Raw genomic sequence first — 24,430 nt, forward strand, 5'->3', positions numbered from 1 at the left:
TATGGGGAGAAAGCAGGAACGGGGTACTGATTGAGAATGATCAGCCATGATCACATTGAATGGCGGTGCTGGCTCGAAGGGCCGAATGGCCTCCTCCTGCACCTATTGTCTATTGTCTATTGTCATCTATTCCTTTTCTACAGAGATGCTGCCTGACCCGCTGAGTTACTCCAGCATTGTGTGCCTATAAACTAAACTCAATCATTGAATAGATCGAGACAGAGAATATTGGGAGGGTAACATCAAGGGTTATAGAGAACAGGCAGAAAGATGTCATTGAGGCTAAGATTGGATCAGACTTGATCTGAAGCAGGTTATCAGGCCAGATGGCCAGAGTGGTCACTATCCACAACATTTTAGTTGAAGTCATTACCGGCATCACGTTCTCCTGATCTTTGGACGAATCTTTATCCTCTCCATCGCTGCTCGCCACCTCCTTCTCCATTTCTTTCCGTCCCATCTGCTGCCAGATAATTGCTTCCTGCTCGCACTCCTTCCTGTACAGATTATTCCGGTCACACACGCTGGCTCTCCGTACCACTGTTCTGAAAGGAAACAGGAGAGATGCATCACAGCGAGCTCAAAGTTCACCGTCGGTCTGCACGGACTGTGCAAACACGTGCAACAGCTGCCCCCCTACCTCCTCCCTCGACTCTGTCCAGGGACCCCGACCGTCGTTTCAGGTGAGGCAGAGGTTCACCTGCACCTCCTCCAACCTCATCCACTGCATCCGTTGTTATACATCGGCGAGACCAAACGCAGACTGGGCGATCGTTTCGCTGAACACCTTCGCTCAGCCCGCCTGGGCCTACCTAATCTCCCGGTTGCCAAACACTTTAACTTCCCTTCCCATTCCCACACTGACCTTTCTGTCCTAGGCCTCCTCCATTGTCAAAGTGAGGCCAAATGCAAATCGGAGGAACAGCACCTAATATTTTGTTTGGGCAGCTTACACCCCAGCGGTATAAAGATTGATTTCTGTAACTTCAAGTAACCCTTGCATCCCCTCTCTCTCTGCCCCTCACCCACCCTAGTCATTGTACTACTTTCAGTCATCCTGGTGAGTTTCAGTGTCTGTATAACTCATTTCCTCCCAGCCCACAGCTAACAATGGACCATGGTCCTTGGTCATCGTTACCTTTTCGCACATCTTTCATTCATTCGTTCTATATCTCACTATATCACCGTCTATATCTCTCGTTTCCCTTTCCCCTGACTCTCAGGCTGAAGAAGGGTCTCGACCCAAAAACATCACTTCTCCCTTTTCTCCAGAGATGCTGCCTGACCCGCCGAGTTACTCCAGCCATTTTTGTGTCCGTCTTCTGTGCAGACACAAGGCTGTGTAATGCATTCACCACAGTAACCTGGTTCTTTGCATGAACACACAGACGGTCAGCTTCAGGGCTTTGCTCTTTGCTGCATCTCTCTCGGTTTCCCTTGTATTTTCTATTTCAGGATAATAGGCAGAAACAACTCCGATGGGGAAGTCAGGAAGAACGTACTTTACCCTGGCAATGTTCAGGATAGGAAACCCTTTACCAGATGAGATGGCCAGAGTAGAAATATCCAATTGAAATCTGGCCGAGAATAGGAGGCACAGATGAATAACTGTGGGGGAGATTTTTTACGGAATATACACACTGCCATAAATCATCAGGTTAAATGCGCAGCGCACTATATTTTTAGATACACAGCATGGAAACTGGCCCTTCGATCCACCGTGTCCCCTGACCAGCGGTCACTCTGCCACTAGTTCTATCCTGCACACTAGAGACAATTTACAGAAGCCAATTAACCTACAAACCTGCACATCAGAGTAGGAATACACGGGTCCCTGACAAGAGTAGGAATAAATGGTTCCCTGTCAGAATGGCAGGCAGTGGCGAGTGGAGTGAAGCAAGGCTCGGTGCTGGGGCTGCAACTATTTACAATATATATTAATGATTTAGATGATGGAAAATTTGCAGATGACAAAAAGCTGGGTGGCAGTGTGAACTGCGAAGAGGGTGCTAGGAGGTTGCTGGGTGACTTGGACAGGTTGAGTGAGTGGGCAGATGCATGGCAGATGCAGTATAATGTATATTTGTGAGGTTATCCACTTTGGCGGCTAGAACAAGGAGGCAGATTATTATCTCAATGGTGTCAGATTAGGAAAAAGGGAAGTGCAACGAGACCTGGGTGTCCTTGTACACCAGTCACTGAAAGTAAACATGCAGGTACAGTGAAGAAAGCTAACGGCATGTTGGCCTTCATAACGAGAGGATTTGAGTATAGGAGTAAAGAGGTCCTTCTGCAGTTGTACAGGGCCTTGGTGAGACCACATCTGGAGTATTGTGTGCAGTTTTGGTCTAATTTGAGGAAGGATATCCTTGCTATTGAGGCAGTGCAGCGTAGGTTCACGAGGTTAATCCCTGGGATGGCGGGACTGTCATATGAGGAAAGATTGGAAAGACTAGGCTTGTTTTCACTGGAATTTAGAAGGATGAGAGGGGATCTTATAGAAACATATAAAATTATAAAAGGACTGGTGGACAAGCTAGATGCAGGAAAAATGTTCCCAATGTTGGGCGAGTCATTTTCGTCCAGAGATGCTGCCTGACCCATTGAGTTACTGCAGTACTTTGTGCCTATCTGGTATAAACCAGCATCTGCAGTTCTTTGTTTCATTGTTTCCACATAACTCTACTCTTACTGAGTGAACCCACATCTGACATTGGGAGGTTAGAATTCAAGACCAACATGTTTCTGAGAGGAAGAAAAACAAGGATGGCAAGGATTGTCAAAAGATGTTGCAAATACAGTCAAAGGTAGAAATGAAGCTGACGTAACATCTAGGGAATGGAAATTGGACAGGGTCCTTAAGGAATATCAAGGAAGCAGGAAAGAACTTAAAAAGGGAACCGGGAAGGCTAAAAAGGGCAAATGAAATGTGTTGGAAGGAAATGCAGATGCTGATTTATACCGAAGATAGACACAAAATGTAGGAGTATCTCAGCAGGCAGCATCTCTGGAGAAAAGGAATAGGTGATGTTTCAGGTTGGAACCCTTTTGTAGACTGAGTCAGACAAATGAAATCTCCTTGGAGAGAAGCATTAAGGAAAGTCCCAAGGCATATATGGGCAGCAGAGTGGTGCAGCTGCTGCCTCACAGCGCCAGAGACACGGGTTCGATCCTGACCTTGGGTGCTGCCTGTGTGGAGTTTGCACGTTCTCCCACGACTGTGTGGGTTTCCTTCAGGTGCGCCAGTTTCCTCCCACATCCCAAAGATGTTTGGATTTGTAGGATAATTGGCCTCTGTAAATTGTCCTCAGTGTGTAGGGAGTGGACAAGATAACAGAATAACATAGAACTAATGTGAACGGGTGATCGATAGTCGACGTGGACTCAATGGGCCGAAGGGCCTGTTTCCATGCTGTATTTATAAACTCTAAATGCATAATCAGCCTCTTGTAAATTGGTAAATTTGGGCAAATTGGAGAGAACACGAGAAGAATAAAACAATGGGATCAATGTAAATGAGTCAACATGGACCCAGAGGGCTGAATGGCCTTTTTCCATACTGTATTGAGAAGTAAGAGGACTAAACCGAAAATATGTTCTCTAATTTCAAGGAACCCCTGCATTCTCTCTCTCCACCCTCCATCACCCGGGTCGTCCTACTAGTTCCACTGTCCGCATGCCTGTATCCTTTTGTTATCACCTCTCCCCCAGCCAACAATGGGCCATTATGTGCTCCACCTTTCCTTGGTCATCTGTTGCCGGCCCTGATTTGTTCTGTCCTTTTCCTACCTCTAGACACACACACCCCCCCCACCACCCCTCTACTTTCAGTCTGAAGAAGGGTTCCAATCTGAAATGTCACCCATCCTTTTTCTCCAGACATGCTGCCGTTAAGTTACTCCAGCACTTTGTGTCCATCTACAGTGCTTTCACACAGTTGCAGTGAAAGCAAGATGTCAGCCCATATTTTGGTACGTAGTTTCTGACTCCGAGGCAGCTGTGAACCTCAGCCTCCACAGGCATGGTCTGCTGCAGGTTAGTTACCTGCCCCGGGTATAGGAGGGGAGGGTTTGAAAGGTCTTACTATACCGACCCTCGGCTTCCAGCACTAGATGTTCTCCTGGTCAGAGACGACTTGTTCTTTCCCTGCGACTTCTGGATGTTTTCATGTTTGTGCTTGAGCTGTCGTAGCAACGTCCTGAACTCTTCATCCTCACAAAGATCTGCAACGGGAATTTAACATAAGACGGGTATCGCACAGGCCGAGTCAATCTGCTCACAACATAGCGTAACGCCGAACACTATTTTTGCATTGAGGAGGGCTGTCGGACAGCAATGAAGGCTGGTGGAGAGCTATGGCCTCTGATCCTGGTCTCCCTCACCAGTGCAAACATCCTCTCCACATCCACTCTATCCAGGCCTTTCACTACTTGGTAACTTTCAATGAGGTCCCCTCTCATCCTTCTAAACTCCACATGTAGATGAAGTCGATGGTGTACTTGATAACTGGGCTGCGTTCACAATACCCTGCAATTTCATGCCATTTGGGCAGGGCAGTGACCAAGCCAAGCAGTAATGCGTTCTCTGGTGCATCTGTAGAAATTGGTTGTAGTCGTTGGAGACGTAATTCAAGTTGGCTGCTGCCTCTGTCCCACCCACTTGTCCAGGCAAACGCGCGGGAAGGCTCGTCGGTCGGTGGGACTGGAATCCTGCCGGAGAGATCGTCGGTCGGAGGGACCGGGAGAGCCGCTGGAGACGTAGGGAGCAAGAGGAGCAAGGGCCGGTAGGAGGGTGAACCGGGGCAATGCCTCCAGCGCCTTCAAGGTAGACTGCAGGGGGCGAACCCGGAACACAAAGATGGCCGGGAGAGGAGAGGAGGAGAGGAGAGGAGAGGAGAGGAGAGGAGAGGAGAGGAGAGGAGAGGAGAGGAGAGGAGAGGAGAGGAGAGGAGAGGAGAGGAGAGGAGAGGAGAGGAGAGGAGAGGGACGTCAGTTCACTGGAACTGCTCCGGCGCATCAAGCGCACGGGCCGAGCGGACTTTGAACTTTGAATAACGGCGCCAGAAATGGTGGCACCTGCGCGTGTAACACATGCAAAAAGAATTTGCATATGTAACAAATAAAGCACCATGGAACCATCGAACCCAATATGTGACTAACCAATTGGTGTTTCTTTCAGGGATGTCTTGGCATTCAGACTGGCACCATTGGCTGTCAGTAATTCTGCGATTTGCATCTGTGAGGAAGAAAAGGCAAATGAGAGACGTTGTATTTGTCGGGCATGAAGAAAAGCTGCAGCATTTATTTTGTCCATCGCAACTCTTCAAAACACAGCTGCTCAATAAACCCTCCAGAATACCTTACTCACACACAGCATTTTAAATGTTTTGTTAATAATGTTAATCTCAGGATAAAAGGACATACCTTTGGAAAGGAGATGAGGAGGAATTTCTTTAGCCAGAGGGTGGTGAATCTGTGGAATTCATTGCCACAGAAGGCTGTGGAGACCAAGTCATTGGGTATTTTTATAGCGGAGACTGGCAGATTCTTGATCAGTACAGGTGTCAGGGGTTATGGGGAGACGGCAGGAGAATGAGATTGAGAGGGAAAGATAGATCAGCCATGATTGAATGGGGGAGTAGACTCAAGGGGCTGAATGGCCTAATTCTGTTCCGATGACTTATGAGTTTGCTGTCCACAAATTTCCTGCTGTGTTTCTTGCACTAGAACAGTGCCTGCACTTTAAAGTTATTCCACTGGCTGTAAAAATATCCCAGGGGTCAAGCAAGACGCCATATGAATGCAGTATTTTTTAAATATTAATTTCATAGAAAAGTCCATTTTCGGATGACTTTTTTACGGTGTTCCTCAAATCCACACAAAAGCTGTGTTTGGACAAATATCACTGGAATTGGCCATCTCCCCTCTCAATCCCTGGGGTAAGAATGCAAACCAGTGACTGTGGCTGCAAAATTATCTAACGTTTTGTAAATGTTCAGCACCAGTTTAGTTTATTGTCACATGTACCGAGGTACAGTGAAAAGCTTTTGTTGCGTGTTAACCAGTCAGCAAACTTGCATTCAAATGATCAAATTCCATTATTATTAACATGTTTGCCCATTGGACTCATTGATTTTTATTTTATATTTCTTTCATTTGGTCAATAGAGTTCACGTTTCTGGAGAGAGATTTAAAATTTACAATTAGGACAGCACGGTGGCACAGCAGGAGAGTTGCTGCCTTAAATCGCCAGAGAGCTGGTTCGATCCTGACCATGGCCACTGTTTGTTTGGAGTTTGTATGTTCTCCCTGTGACCACGTGAGCTTTCTCTGGGTGCTCTAGTTTCCTACCACGTTCCTGAACTACTATCTACCTCATTGGAGACCCTCGGACTATCTTTGATCGGACTTTACTGGCTTTATCATGCACTAATTGTTATTCACGTTATTCCCTTTATCATGTATCTGTACACTGTGGATGGCTCGATTGGAATAATGTATTGTCTTTCCGCTGACTGGTCTGCACGAAAGCTTTTCACTGTACCTCAGTACACGTGACAATTGACTCAACTCAAACTCACAGACGTGCGGGTTTGTAGGTTAATTGGTTTCTGCAAATTGTCCCTAGTGTGTAGGATAGGACCAGTGTATGGATGATTGCCGGTCGGTGTGGACTCGGTGGGACGAAGGGCCTGTTTCCACGCTGCATCTCTAAAACTAAAAAACTAAAACTAAAAGATCACAACTGTATACTTGCCCCTTCTAACTTCACTAAGACAAGAGGATTACTCATGATGTTGGAGATTTTCACAGTTCGTGGTGCCTGCTCTTTATCAGTGCTCATATATCTTACAAGGAATTTATCATTGCAAGAATTGACCAGATGAGGGAGTTAAACTACACACAAGGATTGATTATTGGGTCTGAAAGCAGCATCGTTTGTTTATTTAAAGACATTCTTGCTTGTTTCTTTCTGCAGCCTCTACATGATATATAACCCTTTCTTTATTATTGTACTACAAAAGTCTTGCCCTGTACGTGTCTGTTCAGTATCATTAGTACCTCAGACATGACTGGAGAACATTTTGGAAACATATTCAATCATGAGTCGACAGAAGGAACTGCAGATGCTGGTTTACAAAAAAAAGACACAAAGTGCTGGAATGGATCAGGCAGCATCTCTGGCAATGTTTCAGGTTGGGACTCTTCTACAGGCTCTACTATCTTTAATCGGACTTTACTTGACTTTATCTTGCACTATACGTTATTCCCTTTATCCTGTTACTGTACACAGTGGGCAGCTCAATTGTAACCATGTATAGTCTTTTCGCTGACTGGATGGCACGCAAGATAAAGCTTTTCACTGTACCTCAGTACACGTGGCAATACTAAACTAAACTAAACTGAAGACAGATTTTGTCCTGAAACATTGCCTATCCGTTCTCCAGAAAAGCTGCCTGACCTGCTGAGTTACTCCAGCACCTTGTGTCTTTTTTTCAGTCACGGGTTGTTAGCCTTTACTGCCCATCCCTGGTTTGCTCTAAGGTTATGGTACAAGGCTGCCTTCTTCGGCTATTCCTCTCAGTAAAAAGTCCTGGCCTGGAACGTCACCTGTCCATTCGCTCCACAGATGCTGCCTGACCCATTTAAGTTCCTGCTGCACTTAGTGTCTTGCTCAAGATTCCAGCATCTGCAATTCCTTGTGCCTCAGTAACTCAGTAATGGACATGATGTAAAGAGCAGGAGAAGGCCATTCAGCCCTTTGTGCCTGTTGCTCCATTCGTCAATATGGCGGCTGATTTTCTAGGTCTGTGGGATTTAAACAGAACTCTCACCAGATCTTAAAGCCCAGCAGTCTATTAATCTCTGTTTGAAATGAATGTGGTCTGGGTTTCTACAGCTGCCCCAAGTAGAGAATTCCAAAAGTTCACCACGGAAGAAATTCCTCCAACAGCCTACTGCTTATTGAAAAGACAGTGCCTCCTGATCCTGGAGGAAAGGTTCTGACTGCCCACCCCATCTATGCATCACATAATCTTACATACCTCTATCGGGTTTCTTTAGACTTTAGAGATACAGCATGGAAACAGGCCCTTCGGCCCACCGAGTCCGCACCGCCCAGCGATCCCCCCTATTGCAAATTGTCCCTAGTGTGTAGGGTAGACATAGTACACGAGTTCTATCCTACACACTATGGACAATTTTACAGAAGCCAATCAACCCAAAAACTTGCACGTTTTTGCAATGTGGGAGGAAACTGGAGCACCCGGAGAAAACCCACGTGGTCACAGGGAAAACGTACAAACTCTGTACAGACAGCAGCCACAGTCAGGATCGAACCCGGGTCACTGGCGCCGTGAGACAGCGATTCTACCGCTGCCCCGCCGTGCCGCCATCTGTTGCCAGCACTGACCTGTCCCCAGCAGGCAGCTGCGTGCAGCGGCTCCCAACCATCACGGTCCTTGATGTTCACCTTAGCTCCATGTTCAAGCAGCATCTCAGCAACTGTGCAGTAACCGTTGGCAGCGACCACGTGCAGCTGAAGAGGAAACAGACAAGAGACCTGGTGTCAAGTGGTCATTCACTGACAAGAAGCAACAGGACGATAACAAACATCATCTGTGGAGAGTGCTAACTAGGAGAACTTCCAAAGAGATGAAAGCAAACTGTCGGGGCATATTGCATGAAAGAGCTTGTGTTTGGTCATTCCTTATTTTCTCATTATAAAGGCCCTACCTCAATGTTGTATTGATTCAACCACACAATAGCGTGTGACTATTTCATGGGGCAAAGACCCGTTAATAATCTTCCCCACCACCATCAGGCAATTGAACACTGCAAACACCAAATAAACTTTGAACTACCAACTGTCTTGGTTGCACTCGTGACTACGGGCCTTGTTTTGCTTTGTGCTATATATTGTTTATTTTTATTTTATTGAACTTTTTTTGTTTGCTTATTGTGTTATCTATTTTGTGCCGGCACCTTGCGTTAGTGCGAGGATCACACACATGAAAAGCAGCGTGTAAATCGAAAAGCGTGTAAACGAAACATATGCCAGGCACCGCGCACTATTCCACTGCCACAGGGTGCCAGGCAGAACTCTGAGCCCGTTTTTCCTGAAAATAGGAGTGTTTAAAATCAAACTTTAGTAGTAATTAGAGAAGCTAACATTTTTATTCTAAAAATGCGTAAATCAAGTGTCCATAAAATGCAAGGTGCCTGTACAATGTTTGCACGCCTGTTGTGTTGCTGCAAGTACGAATTTCATTACATATGACAATTAAACACGTTGCTCTTGACTCTCACTTATATAATTGATAAGCTGTGAGATTTATTTCATTGAATCTCTTCTGCGTTTTGCTATCTTCACAGGTGAAGCCTCATGCTTACGGTGGTTTGATGTGTCTTGCTCCTCCTGATTAAACTTTCATCAATAGAAGTTGCATATAAGCACCTATCCCTTTTCTAGATTTGAAATGGCGAAAATAGACTTTTACTTTAGTCTTTAGAGATACAGCGCAGACACAGGCCTTTCGGCCCATCGAGTCCGCACCAGCCTCGTACACTAACACTATCCCACACACTAGGGACAATTTACAATTTACAGACGCCAATTAATCTATAAACCTACACATCTTTGGTTAGTGGGAGGAAATTGGAGCACCCGGGGAAAACCAACGCGGTCACGGGGAGAACGTACAAACTCCGTGCAGACAACATCTGTGGTCAGGATCGAACCCAGGACTCTGGCACTGTAAGGCAGCAACCATACTGTTGCACCACAGTGCCATCCAGTGGATGTCATATAAACTTCTAGAATGATGATTATTTTCCAAAAACTTGCCAATATGGGTCCAAGCAACTGCAAGCTCTTGACATTTACTTCAATATCACGCAGAATAATATGCTACTTCTTCAAGGTCAGGGTGTCCTCCCAAATCTAGGGCCACAGCACATCAAGGTACCTATTGTGGTGTTGGGTTTGCTGTGAGGATTACAAAATGGCCGCCTACACAGGTGTGCCTGTCCCAACCTTTGCCCAATTTAGTTCTCAAAATAACCTACAAACAATGCTGCAGCAATCTTCACCTTGCATTGCAGTAAACTACAATGCAATGCAATAATCTTCACCCTGTCGGGTGGATTGCAACAAAGGTTCTCCTTCATCCCATGGCAGGAATGATCTTCAAATGAAGCTGGACCATGACGACTCCACTTACCAAGGTGGCTCCCTGTGCATCTCTTGCGTTGAGATCAGTGCCCTTCTGAACGGCCTCTTTGATATCTACAATCATCTGCTGTTCCACCGCCGTGCGGATTTGGTCAATTTTCTCCTGAGTGATCCCTGACGAGGATTCAAAGAGGAGAGATTGATAAATACCATCACTACAACGCTCCATTCACAAACACATCTCAAAGAGACTCATTGCGATTTTTTTATCATCACAGACTTTAGTTTAGTTTAGATAATTGGCTGTACCAAGGTACAGTGAAAAGTACAATACTTTGTCTTTCCGCTGACTGGTAAGCACGCAACAAAAGCTTTTCACTGTACCTCAATACACGTGACAATAAACTAAATTCAAACTCAAAGCTTTTTTGTTTCAAGAAGAGGCAGCGCACCAGTGATCTTTATCTGAATCTTTGATCTGAAACGTTAACTCTCGCTCTCCACAGCTGCTGCCTGACCTGTTGAGTATCTGCACTATTTTAATTTTTTAATTCAGATTTCCAGCATCTGCAGTTTTTCTTGATTTTCTATGAAAACATTGTGGCCCGTTGATCATTTTTAATTTAATTCCAGTGGGATCTAAACGTTGACCATCTTATCTCATGGTAATGTTATGGAGTCAGAGACTTATACAGCGTGGAAACAGGCCCTTCAGCCCAACTTTCCCATGCCGACCAACATGCCCCATCTATACCAGTCCCATCTGCCTGTGTTTGGCCCATATCCCTCTAATACCATTCTATCCTTTTAAGAGTTCAGCAATAAAACTGAAAAGCACATCACTAAAGAGGTTTTATTCTGTTGCTTCTATACCTCGTGTGACCTTCCCCTCAGCTAACAATGATCCATTCTACATTTCCTTTTAATCATCTCCTGCTCTGACCTGTCATTTTCACACCTTACCTTTCCACATATCTCTAGCCTCCCTCTCCCGACTCTCAGTCTGAATACGGATCTCGACCCGAAACGTCACCCATTCCTTCTCTCCAGAGACTCTGCCTGTCCTGCTGAGTTACTCCAGCATTTTGTGTCCATCACTAAAGAGGCTTGTGGATATAAGCGCATGGATATGCTGGGAATGGATGATGTGACATTGGGGATGACACCGGGTTGGGTAGTGACTGCAGTAGGGTAGTGACTGGACCACAATGGGGCGCTGTCCCTCATCGTCAGGGTGCATGTGAGGCGACGCTGGTGATCTCGGACTTGTCCCGGCAGCTCAGTCCTGGTCTCGAAGGAGGAGGCATGACGATCTCAGGCTTCTCCCTGCAGCTCACGCTTGCCCCCAGAGGAGGCGCTGGCAGTCTCGTGTTTATCCTAGCCGATCAGCTTTGGGGCTTGAAGAAGTGATGCTGGCGATCTCTGGATCATCCTGGCAGCTAAGTCTCTGCCTCTGTGTATGTGGGCACAGTCCATAGTTTTTCTGTGGAGTGCAAGAGGCACTGGCATCTCAAGTCTTAGCCTCAGAGGCGCTGGCTGTCTAGGGCTTCTTCCCGACAGTTCAGTCTTTATCACACGGTGATGCTGGTGGTCTCAGGTTTGACCCAGTGGCTCAGCCTGCCTCAAACCTACAACAGGGGAACACAACTAGCAGGGAGGCGCCCCACTTTCTCGTCTTTCCTCCTTCCATCTTTCCTTCTTTCCCTCCTTCCTCCTTCCCTCTGGCTGGAATGCCTGGGTTTCGTAGGGAGTAGGCTGACAATAGGCTGAAAGGCTTGGGTAGAGTGGACATGGAGAGGGTGTTTCCACTAGTGGGAGAGTCGAGGACCAGAGGTCATAGCTTCAGAATAAAAGGACGTTCCTTTAGAAAGGAGATGAGGAGAAATTTCTTTAGTCAAAGGGTGGTGAATCTGTGGAATTCATTGCCACAGAAGGCTGTGGAGGCCAAGTCAATGAATATGTTTAAGGCAAAGATAGATAGATTCTTGATTAGTCAGGGGTTATGGTGAGAAGGCAGAAGAATGGGGTTAGGAGGGAGAGATAAATCAGCCATGATTGAATGGCGGAGTAACCTTGATAGGCCGAATGGCCTTATTCTGCTCCTAACACTTATGAACATACATCAAACCATAGTATCAGCTAATGGGCTGCAGCTGTTACCAATGCTGCTGGGGATTGGCCTCTCCGGGCCTGTCAGGCAGTGAGAGGGATCAGAGCAGCATCCAAGGCAGGGGGCGCTGTCACAGTGCCTGGAACCTAAGAATGGATGAAATCAGGGACAGTGGACCAATGCATCACACTGGGCTTGATAGCCGGCTGTCACATTTGCTGCATGCTTTCATTTGCCAAGCATGTGAATCTTTGTATGATGTATTATTAATAACAATTATTAATTTACGCCCCAGCTGCTCCCCTATCAAGTGTTGTAACCACTTTTTGCTTAAAACAAATGGTAAAAGAATGCAACATCGCATAAAATAACAGCAATAATGCAAGTGTATGAAAATAGCACTGGTTGGAGACTGATATTGTAAACTAGTCTAATCTTTTAATTCCATTTATGTACATAAACAGAGACGTTAATGTATTCCCAGTGCATATTTCCCATCCACAGTGTGTTACACTCAGTAAGGTATTGCTAAAGAGACCCACTCTCGTTTGATAGTGCTGTTCCCACATACCCAGACGTTGCAAAATGATAGTAATAAATGCATTTTTGGAGTTCTGTGTAATATAATTGCAATCTTTGGGTGCTTTTTAAACATGAATCAGTCTGATAGATTTCCCTTGTCTTTCTTCCATTCCCATAAGAAGCCAGTCACGTAAGCAGTAAAGGATCTGAGGCCAAAGGAATGCTGGTTTCAGTTACTTATTCATGACCTACGAGCCACCGCATTGCGTAATCTGCCAACGGCTGCTGGAAAGAAGATCGACAAAAGTGCTGGAGTAACTCAGCGGGTCAGGCAGCATCCTCGGTAGAAAAAGGAATAGGTGGCGTTTCGGGTCGAGACCCTTCTTCAGACTGAGAGTCAGGGGGAGGGAAACTAGAGGCATGAAAAGGTACATAACAAATCAGAGCCGGCACCAATGACCAAGGAATGTTGACTGTTCACATCTATATATCCCTTCGTTATCACCACTTCCACAACCAACAATGGACCATTGTGGGCTCCACCTTTCCTTGACCATCGGTGCAATTCACAAGGCTGTTCTAAAAAGAAGCTGGGTTCCTTAATTGAGCTCAGTTTAGTTTAGAAATACAGCATGGAAACAAGCCCTTCGGCCCACCGAGTCCACTCCGACCATCGATCACCCGTTCGCACTAGTTCCATGTTATTCCACCTTAACATCCACTCCCTACGCACGAGGGGCAATTTATTTTTGACTTACAGGAGCCAATTAACCTGCAAACCCGCCTGTCTTTGGGATGTGGGAGGAAACCGGAGCACCCGGAGAAAACCCACGCGGTCACAGGGAGAACGTGCAAACTCCACACACAGACAGCACCTGAGGACAGGATTGAACCCGGGTCTCTGGCGCTGTGAGGCAGCAGCTCTACCAGCTATACCAGAGCAGTATTATCCACTAATCAATCTTACTGAACAGATGATCATATTACTACTTTGCTTGCTTCGTTTCCCATATTTAAACAGTGACTACACTCCAGAAGTAATTAATTTTCCAAGAAACATTTTAGTTGGCTTGAAACATGTGAAAAGCAATTTGTAAATACAAGCTATTTTCTCCCCCTCCACTCAAAAAATTCACAGTAATGTGTCAAGTCATATCTAGATCCTGATTTGTGTTACTTTCCCCAATGTTTCGTCTCTTAAACCGCTAACATTTATTGTTTTGAGTCCAACTTCTGTGGGAAATGTCTGCATCAGCAATTAAATATTTTGTATAAAGATATCAATGCTGTGTTCATTCCAATGTTGCGGATAAGCAAGGAATTTATACAATGCACAAGTTGGAATAGAATTGATTTCTACCTTAATAGTTTACTTTTCAAAATGCAGAAAATGGTGCAGTGGGAGTGAAGATGAAGAAAAATTTAAGGGTATTCACTTTCTAGTTGTGACCAATTTGGAGCCCCATATCTGAGGATGTGCTAGTGTGGGAAAGTTCAGAGGAGGTTTACGAGAATGATCTCAGGAATGAGTAGGTTAACATATGATGAGCATTTGACGACACTAGGCCTGTGCTCGCTGGAGTTTAGAAGGATGAAGGGGAACCTAATTGAAACTTACCGAATAGTGAAAGGCCTGGATAGAGTGGATGTGGAGAGGATGTTTCTACTAGTGGGAGAGTCTAAGACCAGATGTCATAGCCTCAGAAAAAAATGACTTAACTTTAGGAAGAAGATGAGTAGGAATTTCTTTAATCAGAGGGTGGTGAATCTATGGAATTCATTGCCACAGAAGGCTGTGGAGGCCAAGTCAATGGATATTTTTAAGGCAGAGATGGATTCTTGATTAGTGTCAGGGGTTATGGCGAGAATGAGGTTGAGAGGGATAGATAGATCAGCCATGATTGAATGACAGAGTGAGACAAAATGACCTGATGGGCCGAATGGCCTAATTTTGCTCCTATCATTTATGAACTTATGAACTAGTTAAAGATGGTACATCACTAGGAAATTTCCCATAACCTTGTAATGTGGCTATTCCTAGTGACACAGCATAGCACAGTGATGCCTACAGCCAGCTCAACAGCATCCAGGTCAGGACAGTACAGTCACCCAGGCTAGTCCGTCAGCACCTCGATAGCACAGTCATCCAGGCTAATCCGACAGCTCCTCCTGGACCCAAGATGCTCAATGTCAGTTTATCCTGTCAGGGCGCATTGCAGCTTGGTTTGGCAACTCCTCTGCCCAAGACTTCAAGAAGTTACAGAGTGTTGTGGGCACAGCCCTGTCCCTCATGAAAAACAGCCTCTTCCCTCTCCAATCACCCCCCTGCCCATCGACCCCCTCTGCAGGTCAGGAGAGATTGAGCAGTCAAGGGCTCTTCCTTGGAGCGCAGGATGATGAGGGGTGATCTTATAGAGGTGTATAACATCACGAGAGGAATAGATCGGATAAATGCACAGGAACGCTGCACGACTCCGTGACTCTATCACAAGCTTCCTTGACAAAGCTGAAAACATAATCAAGGACAATTCACACCCCAGTCATTCCCCCTTTTCCCCTCTCCCATCAGGCTTGAAAACACATACCGCCACATTCAAGAACATCTTCTTCCCCTATGTTTTCAAACTCTTGAACGCATCTCTCATAATCCCAGGATGAATTCCCAATCTCCCAATCTACCTCATTGCAACCCTTGCATTTTTTCTCTATCTGCACTTTCTCTGTAGCTGCAACATTATATTCTGCACTTTGTTTCCTCTCTCCATTTGCACCACCTGTTGTGCTCATGTACGATATGATTTGCCTGAGGAGCACGCAAGACAAGGGTCTTGACCCGAAACGTCACCCATTCCTTCTCTCCAGAGATGCTGCCTGACCCGCTGAGTTACTCCAGCATTTTGTGTCTACCTTCGATTTAAACCAGCATCTGCAGTTCTTTCCTACACACTGTTTTTCGTTGTACCTCGGCACATGTGACAATAATACACCCATACCAAGACCAAGCTTCCAGTCAACCTGATGAGTTTATAAGGAGTGTTTGAGAAAATGACCTGGCGAGATTAAAATGAATATGAGGAATGGTCAGTTCACAAGAAACATGGGGAATGTGGTCCTAGTAAATTTTAAAAGGTATATGGGAAGTGAGGCGCCTGTGAACCTAAAGGGGGTGAGGTGACAAGGGCCCTATTGAGCTACAAATGAGAGCAGGTGACACAGACCCAGTAAGTTTCAAGGGAGTGTAGAAAACGAGGCTCCAATGGATCTACGGAGAATGTAAAGGGAACGTGGGGATTAATTGCACCTTCTGGATGATGTGTGATGTGCCAACCATCTCCATTAAAAGCCACAACATTTCCATCCAGTCATTACCACATTGAATTACTGGTCTTGGAAGCTTTCTGTGAACAGATTAGTTGCTACATTTACTACACCACAACAATAACAGCATTTCAAAAGAACTCCATTGACTGCAAATAGACACAAAGTGCTGATGTAACTCAGCGAGTCAGGCAGACTGAAGAAGGGTCCCAACTCGAAACATCACCCACCCTTTTTCTCCAGAGATGTTGCTTGGTGGCAAGAACAGGGAGGCAGATTATTATCTGAATGGTGTCAAGTTAGGAAAAGGGGAAGTACAACGAGATCTGGGTGACCTTGTACATCAGTTACTGAAATTAATTATGTAGGTACAGCAGGCAGTGAAGAAAGCTAATGGTATGTTGGCTTTCATAACAAGTTGATTATAGGAGCAAAGAGGTTCTTCTGCAGTTGTACAGGGCTCTGGTGAGACCACACCTGGAGTATTGTGTGCAGTTTTGGTCTCCTAATTGGAGGAAGGACATTATTGCTATTGAGGGAGTGCAGCATAGGTTCACAAGGTTAATTCCCGGGATGGCGGGACTGTCATATGTTGAAAGAATGGAGCGACTGGGCTTGTGTACACTGGAATTTAGAAGGATGAGAGGGGATCTTATTGAAACATATAAGATTATTAAGCGATTGGACACGCTAGAGGCAGGAAACATGTTCCCGATGTTGGAGGGAGTCCAGAACCAGGGGCCACATTTTAAGAATAAGGGGTAGGCCATTTAGAACGGAGAAGAGGCAAAACCTTTTCAGCCAGAGAGTAGTGAATCTGTGGAATTCTCTGCCTCAGAAGGCAGTGGAGGGCAATTCTCTGGATGCTTTCAAGAGAGAGTTAGATAGAGCTCTTAAAGACAGCAGAGTCAGGGGATATGGGGAGAAGGCAGGAACGAGGTACTGATTGTGGATGATCACAATGAATGGCGGTGCTGGCTCAAAGGGCCGAATGGCCAACTCCTGCACCTATTGTCTATTGTCCTGACCTACTGAGTTGCTCTATTTTGTGCCTATCTTCGGTATATGCCAGCATCTGCAGTCCCTTTCTACTCCATTGACAGCAACTTGGTTTGGGGAAGTAATATACAATATCTATCTTGTCAATCCCACTGAATTTTGTATGCTTCAACTTCTCTAAAGTCCAAACGATGTTACATTCTACGCAAACTCATCGAGCAACCACCTTGTGAATCTATGCACAGCACGTTGAAGGTACCTGATCCCTTCCCCACTCAGGCTTCTCCAGGTACGGTACCATCAAACCCTGTGCAGTTCCTTGGGTTTGTGCTTTGTTATGTAGGCCATGTGTTAGTGAGAAGTCATTTCAAGTCATCAGCATCATTGGTGCCGAAGTGGAATTGGTTGAAGTTCCTAAGTGCAAATATTGTGGTTACAGTACATTGTAGCTATGGCCATAAAAAGCACACCAACGCCTCTACTCATACCAACCTCTACAGATGCACCATAGAAAGCATACTGTTGGGTTGCATCACAGCTGGGTTTGGGAACAGTTCAGCCCAAGACTGCAAGAAATAGCAGAGCATTGTGGATATAGCCCAGTCAATCGTGCAAACCAGCCTCCCCAATTTAGCCTCCATCTACACTTCACGCTGACTTGCGAAAGTGGCCAACATAATCTGAAGAAGGGTCTTGACCCGAAACGTCACCCATTCCTTCTCTCAAGCTTTGTGTGTCCATCTTCGGTTTAAACCAGCATCTGCAGTTCCTTCCAACATAATCACGGACCGTTTTCTTGAATATGTTCAACCCTATCATTCCCTTTTCTCCCTACTCTCCCATCGGTCAGAAGATACAAAAGCTTGAAGCAGGTACCACCAGACTCAGGAACACCTTCATCCCCTCTGTTACGAGGCTGATCAATAGCCCTTCCATAACCTAGGGTACAGTTCCAAATTTCTAAACTACCTCATTATGGACATTGGACTTTTTCTGTGGAACAGTTATGTTATAATGCTGGAAACTATATTCTGCACTCTGTTATTTTTGTCTTTGCTCTACCTGTTGTGCCTGTTTACGGCTTGATTACATTCAATTATTGTACGATATGATCTAATTGGGTAGCACACAATCAAAAGCTTTACACTGGAACTCGTCACACGTGGCAACAATAAACCAGGCATCTAACCCAAGTCAGCAGCTACACTTGGATTCACTGTTCAGCTAACAACACTTCAGCCAGGCAGTCAGGGCCGTCTTAACGCATGGGCCTGATGGGCACTTGCCCGGGGGCCCCATGCTGATCTGTGTATGTTAAGTGACTTGCAATAAATAAATACTACTTTTAAAATGTAGGTTCAATAAGTGCTTTTTTCACAACATTTTCAGTGCTTCTCACAACGATCTGTAAGTGCTTTTCGCAACAATGTAGCACCCTAAGTCCATCGCTAAGTGCTTTTCGGTGTGCTTTTTGCCAGCACGACAGGGGGGGGCTGGTAGGGAAAGTGGGGTGGGGGAGAGTAACGGTAGGGGCCCCAGTACACTGCTTTGCCCGGGGGCCCATAATGCTGTAAAAACGGCCCTGCAGGCAGTGACTTATCTTTTAACTACTAATTGTTATAAAAGCTAATTCACCATTAATAATATCCATCTTAACGTTTTATAATCCCCTGCAGTCTGATATGTCAGAGCAATGTTTCAATCCCGAACACGAAACATTATTTTCAACATTAGGAGAAGGGAAACGATAGAATTCCTAGGATCACATTGGCCAGACAAGGATCAATTGCATGGCCATATATCTAAAGCAAGTGTGTGTGTTTATACACTACACTGCAATAATAAAAATAGACCTCAAAACAAAAATACATCGTTGGGTATAAAGAGCTTTAGGAAACCTTGAGTAGTGAATGATGCTATTTATTCTTGCCGTGCACACACAAATCGCAGTTAAAGATATTTCTCCATTTATTTGCACAAATTGGGACTAACTGGTTTAATGTTTTAGTTCAGGAGCTCCCACGATGTTAGGGGCATCAGGTTTCCATCAAACCCACACCATGTGTCTGTTCTCTTGAATAAGAACTCACGGTGCTATTTTGAGAAATCACAGGGGAGTTGAGGCCAATGCTCCAGCTTCAATCAGCTGCACTGCAACAGATTACCTTGACATAATCATGTTGCTGTTTTGTGGGATCTTGCTGGGTATTGCTGGCTTCCGTGTTTCTAAAGATGACCACAATTCATAGAACATTGAACAATGGTGACACAGCGGTGGAGTTACTGTCTGTATGGAGTTTGTCCGTTCTCCCTGTGACCGCTTGGGTACTCTCTGGGTGCTCCGGTTTCCTCCCACATTCCAAAGATGTGCAGGTTTGTAGGTTAGTCGGCTTCTGTAAATTGTCCCTAGTGTGTAGGATAGAGCTAGTGTATGGGTGATCACCAGTCGGCCTGGACTCAATGGCCGAAGGGTCTGTTTCCATGCTGGATCTCTAACCTAAACTAAACTAAACATAGAACAGTACAGCACAAGAAGAGGCACCACGTCTGTGCCGAACATAATGCCAAGACCAGCTCTTATCTGCCTACACAAAATCCATATCCCTCCATTCGCTGCATATTCGTACACCTATCCAAAAGTCTTGTAAATGCCACCATAATATCAGAGTCCACCACCACCCCTGGCAGCACATTCCATTCACTCACCACCCTCTGTGTAGAAAACCTGCCCATCTCCTTGAAAAAGCAAGGAACTGCAGATGCTAGTTTACACAAAAGTTCACAAAGTGCTGGAGTAACTCAGGGATCAGGCAGCATCTCTGGGGAACATGGGTAGGTAATGTTTCAGGTCGGCACCCATCTCCTTTAAGCTTTACCCCTCCCACCTTAAAGCTATGTCCTCTGGTAGATTATTTATCCCTCCTGGGAGAAAGGTTCCAATTCTCTACCCTATCTGTGCCTCTCATAATTCTATCGAATGCACCACAACATCCAGCGTTCCAGAGGTTCAAAAACATCTCATTGGCTTTCGACGCCTTCGGACAAATGCAGTCACACAAAGTCACTCCAAAGACGTACAGGTTTTGTGGGTTAATTGGCTTGGTATAATTGTAAATTGTCCCGTGTGCGTGTAGGACAGTGTTAGTGTGTGGGGATCGCTGGTCGGCACGGACTCGATGGGCTGAACGGCCTGTTTCTGTGCCGATGGTCTGTTTCTGTTTCTGTTTCTGTTTCTGTTTCTGTGCTGTAATCTCTAACCTAAACTAAACTAAGCTAAACGAAATGCAATAATTGTTAATGATGCAAACCCGATTACTGATGAAAGAACTTTCTCAGTGCTGAGCGGTTTTCCTCCCTCAGTGACACTTCAACGATGCTGGTATAAAGTCTTGAGGAGAAGCTGATTGCAAAGGAGTTCTTTCTATGGATGATATTTCTTTCTATGGATGATATTTCTTTCTATGGATGATATTTCTTTCTATGGATGATATTTCTTTCTATGGATGATATTTCTTTCAATGGATGATATTTTGCGGGGCTGCTTGCTGAAAAATTCTGACTGAAAATAATTTAAAATATGAGTGAGGTACACAAAATGTTCAGAGTGTTCAGGGCGGCACGGTGGCACCTTTGCTGCCCTACAGCACCAGAGACCCAGGTTCCATCCTGACTACTGTACGGAGTTTTCACGTTCTCCTCGTGACCACGTGGGTTTTCTCCGCGTGCCCCGGTTACCTCCCACACTCCAAAGACGTGCGGGTTTGTAGGTTAATTGTAAATTGCCCCGAGAGTGTAGGGGTAACGTAGAGCTAGTGTGCGTGGTGATGGGTGGGCGGCACGAACTCAGTGGGCTGAAGGGCCTGTTTCCACACTGTATCTCTAAACGGAACCGAACGAAACTAAACCCGCACTTACACACATTCATTGCCATTCAATGGATTTTTACAAATGGTACAAAAACAATCTGAAGTGTGGGAAGTAAAATGATTCTCCATGAAGGAATGGGATACACAGGATAAGCTATCGATTATAAATGCAGTCAGCCCCACCTACCCCGACTAAAGGAATTGTTGGAATGCTGATTATTCCACTCCTCTAACTGCACTCTGCATCTCTTTTCTAAAAGTAAATACCTTGTATTTTTATTAATCTATTGCAAAAGCCTCAGTGATTAGATGGTGACCTCTTACGATGAACCTAGCTGCCTTAACCTTTGCACCTGATCCCTGCCCTCCAGTTCATGTGATTCTTCCATTTCCATTGCCTTCCTCGCTCCCCATCCACCTTCTTGCTGCCCCCACTCATTCCCAGGCTGGGGGTGTTACTGGGAGAGCCGACTCACTGCCTGCCTGTCATTGCCCTGAGGAGTGTGGTACGGTTGCATGGGAAAGGTGTTCCCACAGTGCTGCTCAGGAGGAAGTCACAGGACATTTCTTTTACACTTCTGCCTTAAAGGGAATGTTTAGGTAAGACCAGAATGGAGGTGGAGAAGCAAGAGATATCAGCTCAACAGATGTACAACTTTAACCATCTAACGGCACAGTGGCGCAGGGATGGCACAGTGGCACAGGGACGGCACAGTGGCACAGAGACAGCACAGTGGCACAGAGACGGAACAGTGGCCCAGGGATGGCACAGTGGCACAAAGATGGCACAGAGATGGCACATTGGCACAGAGACGGCACAGTGGCACAGAGATGGCACATTGGCACAGAGACGGCACAGTGGCACAGAGATGGCACAGTGGAGCAGAGACGGCACAGTGGCACAGTGATGGCACAAAGATGGCACAGTGGCACAGGGATGGCACAGTGGCACAGAGACGGCACAGTGCACAGAGATGGCACAGTGGAGCAGAGACGGCACAGTGGCACAGAGACGGCACAGTGGCACAGAGACGGCACAGTGGCGCAGCTGGTAGAGCTGATTCATCACTGCCGCAGAGACCCAGGTTCGATCCCAACCTGAAATGTTGTCTGTGTGGCGTTTGCACGCTCTCCCTATGACCATGTGAGTTTCCTCTGTGTGCTTCAATTTCCTCCCACATCCCAAAGACCTGCAGCTTTGTTGGTTAATTGGCTTCTGGAAATCGCCCCTAGTGTGTCGGGAGTGTATGCAAAAGTGGGATAACGTGGAACTAGTATAAACAGGCGATCGATGGTCTGCGTGTACTCGATGGGCCGCATTATTAACAAAAGTAAACGAACAATTTCAGTCTCTGCTCCTCTTCCCCAAAACATTTTAAATATTTGAGGTATCGAAGGTTTAAAGGTTTTTTTTTAACATCTTTTCACATTTAAGTAGCTAATGGATATCCTAGTTACATTCCATCTCGCAAAAGCAAAATAGAAGTCCAAAAAAATGACTAATGGAAAGAACTATTATTGTCCATTCCTTATTATGGAGTAAATTTGACAGCAATTTAGCCAAAATATGGGATGTCCCGGCTAATACGTGCCAGTTGGCAACCCTATGGTGGAGGCAGATATGATTGTGGGTGCGATCACCAGTTCTATGTGTTACCCAGTCTCACATCCTGCACACTAGGGGCAATTTACATAAGCTAATTAACCAACAAACCTGCATGTCTTTGGAATGTGGGTGGAATCAGAAGCACCCAGCCACAGGGAGAATGTACAAACTCCACACAGACAGCACTCGGAGTCAGGATCTAACCTGGATCTCTGATGCTGTAAGGCAGCAACTCTACCGCTGTGCCACTCTGCCACTCCTTTCTCTCGTAAGGCTGGGTAAATTTAGTACATTTCACAACAATACTAGAACAAGCAGAAATGTGTTCTACAGGTATTAATATTCAACCTCCTTCAGTCCTCTACAATGAAGCATGAGACATCTTATAATGTACAATATGAAACAATGCAGATTGGGTAAACATGTCCAGTGTGGTCATTCATCTTCTGTGGTTCAGTTCAAGTCCTGCAATTACAATTGGAAACCTTGCCTCTCCAAACATCCTGCATTCTGCACACATCAAACAGGATGATACAGCCGTTCCCAAATCCCTTAAAAAAACTTCCTGCATTATGTGTAAACATTTGTTATTAGTTATTCCAGTGTTGCTTGGTTAGAACAATGTTTCTTGATCCAACAGTTAACAACATTTTTGAAGAACTAACTATAATAACCACAGGCACATCAGCACGGTGGTGCAGCGGTAGAGTGGCTGCCTCACAGCGCCAGAGACCCGGGTTCCATCCTGACTACAGGTGCTGGCTGGACGGAGTTTGTACGTTCTCCCCGTGACCACGTGGGTTTTCCCTAGGTGCTTTGGTTTCCACCCACACTCCAAAGGTGTGCAGGTTTGATGATGATTGGTATGGATGTCAGGGGTTATGGGGAGAAATGAAGAGAATGGGTTTGAGAGGTAGACCCGCCATAATTGAATGGCGGAGTAGACTTGATGGGCCGAATGGTCTAATTCTGCTCCCGCAATTTATGAACTTATGAGCTTATGAAAGCTTGTAGGTTAATTAGCTTCTGTAAATTGTCCATAGTGTGTAGGATAGTGCTAGTGTATGGTGTGATCGCTGGTTGGCATGGTCTCGGTGGGCTGAAATGCCTGTTTCCGCGCTGTAACTCTAAAGACTAAAGTCTAACCATTTTCTTTCTATCATCTAGCTAACAGATATTTTTATTCATAGTCCGTTTTGCTACATTTTAGTCACTGATGAGCATGATTACACAGACACATTACGTACCAAGGGACATGTTATATATTCACCTCATTACACGAGTAGTTTGTCTTGGAAAGTCTCTCCCCTTGAAGCCCGACTGGTAACCAATTAACATTCCACAGAATGCCTACAACTAAAGCTCACAAATATATAAAGGTAATTCAGACCAAAGCTCTTGACCCTTGAAAGGAACTTTCTACCACTCGGTACAGTTCAGCTAAACCACACAGATACATTTAAGAGCACAAAGTGCTGGAGTAACACAGCGAGTCAGGTAGCATCTCTGGAGAACACGGATAGGTGATGTTTCGGGCTGGGACCCTTCTTCAGGCGGGGAAGGGGAAGAAAGGTGGAAGAGAGGAGAGGCAGGTCAAAGCACGGCAGGTAACAGATGGACCATTTAAGGTGTGGCACATGAAGGATCAAGGAGACACCTCTCCTGGTAGCTAATGCCCCATAATAAGGGCAGCATTGTGGTCAGCCTTTTCTGCACCCCCCACAGAGCCTCCACTTTCTTCCGGTAATGGGGTGCCCATTACAACAAGGTGATGTAAACCTTGTTCACCGTTTCTGTTTCTTTGTCCATTTGATGGAGTGGAGAGCTTGGTTCTCT

The 24,430-nt window shown here is 45.6% G+C and overlaps 1 protein-coding gene across 1 annotated transcript in view; it reads right to left on the reverse strand.

The window, feature by feature from the left end:
* Positions 1-24,430, reverse strand: part of LOC144604643 (protein phosphatase 1 regulatory inhibitor subunit 16B-like) — a 135,485-nt gene that overhangs the window by 7,443 nt on the left and 103,612 nt on the right. The window contains exons 6-10 of the mRNA XM_078419278.1: positions 10,223-10,347; positions 8,413-8,538; positions 5,160-5,235; positions 4,094-4,223; positions 374-545 (exon numbers count right to left, since the gene is read on the reverse strand). Of these exons, the coding sequence (XP_078275404.1) occupies positions 374-545; positions 4,094-4,223; positions 5,160-5,235; positions 8,413-8,538; positions 10,223-10,347 (629 nt within the window). The remainder of the gene's footprint in view (positions 1-373; positions 546-4,093; positions 4,224-5,159; positions 5,236-8,412; positions 8,539-10,222; positions 10,348-24,430) is intronic.

This window comes from Rhinoraja longicauda, chromosome 22 (genome assembly GCF_053455715.1).
Source record: "Rhinoraja longicauda isolate Sanriku21f chromosome 22, sRhiLon1.1, whole genome shotgun sequence".
Lineage (NCBI taxonomy): Eukaryota > Metazoa > Chordata > Chondrichthyes > Rajiformes > Arhynchobatidae > Rhinoraja > Rhinoraja longicauda.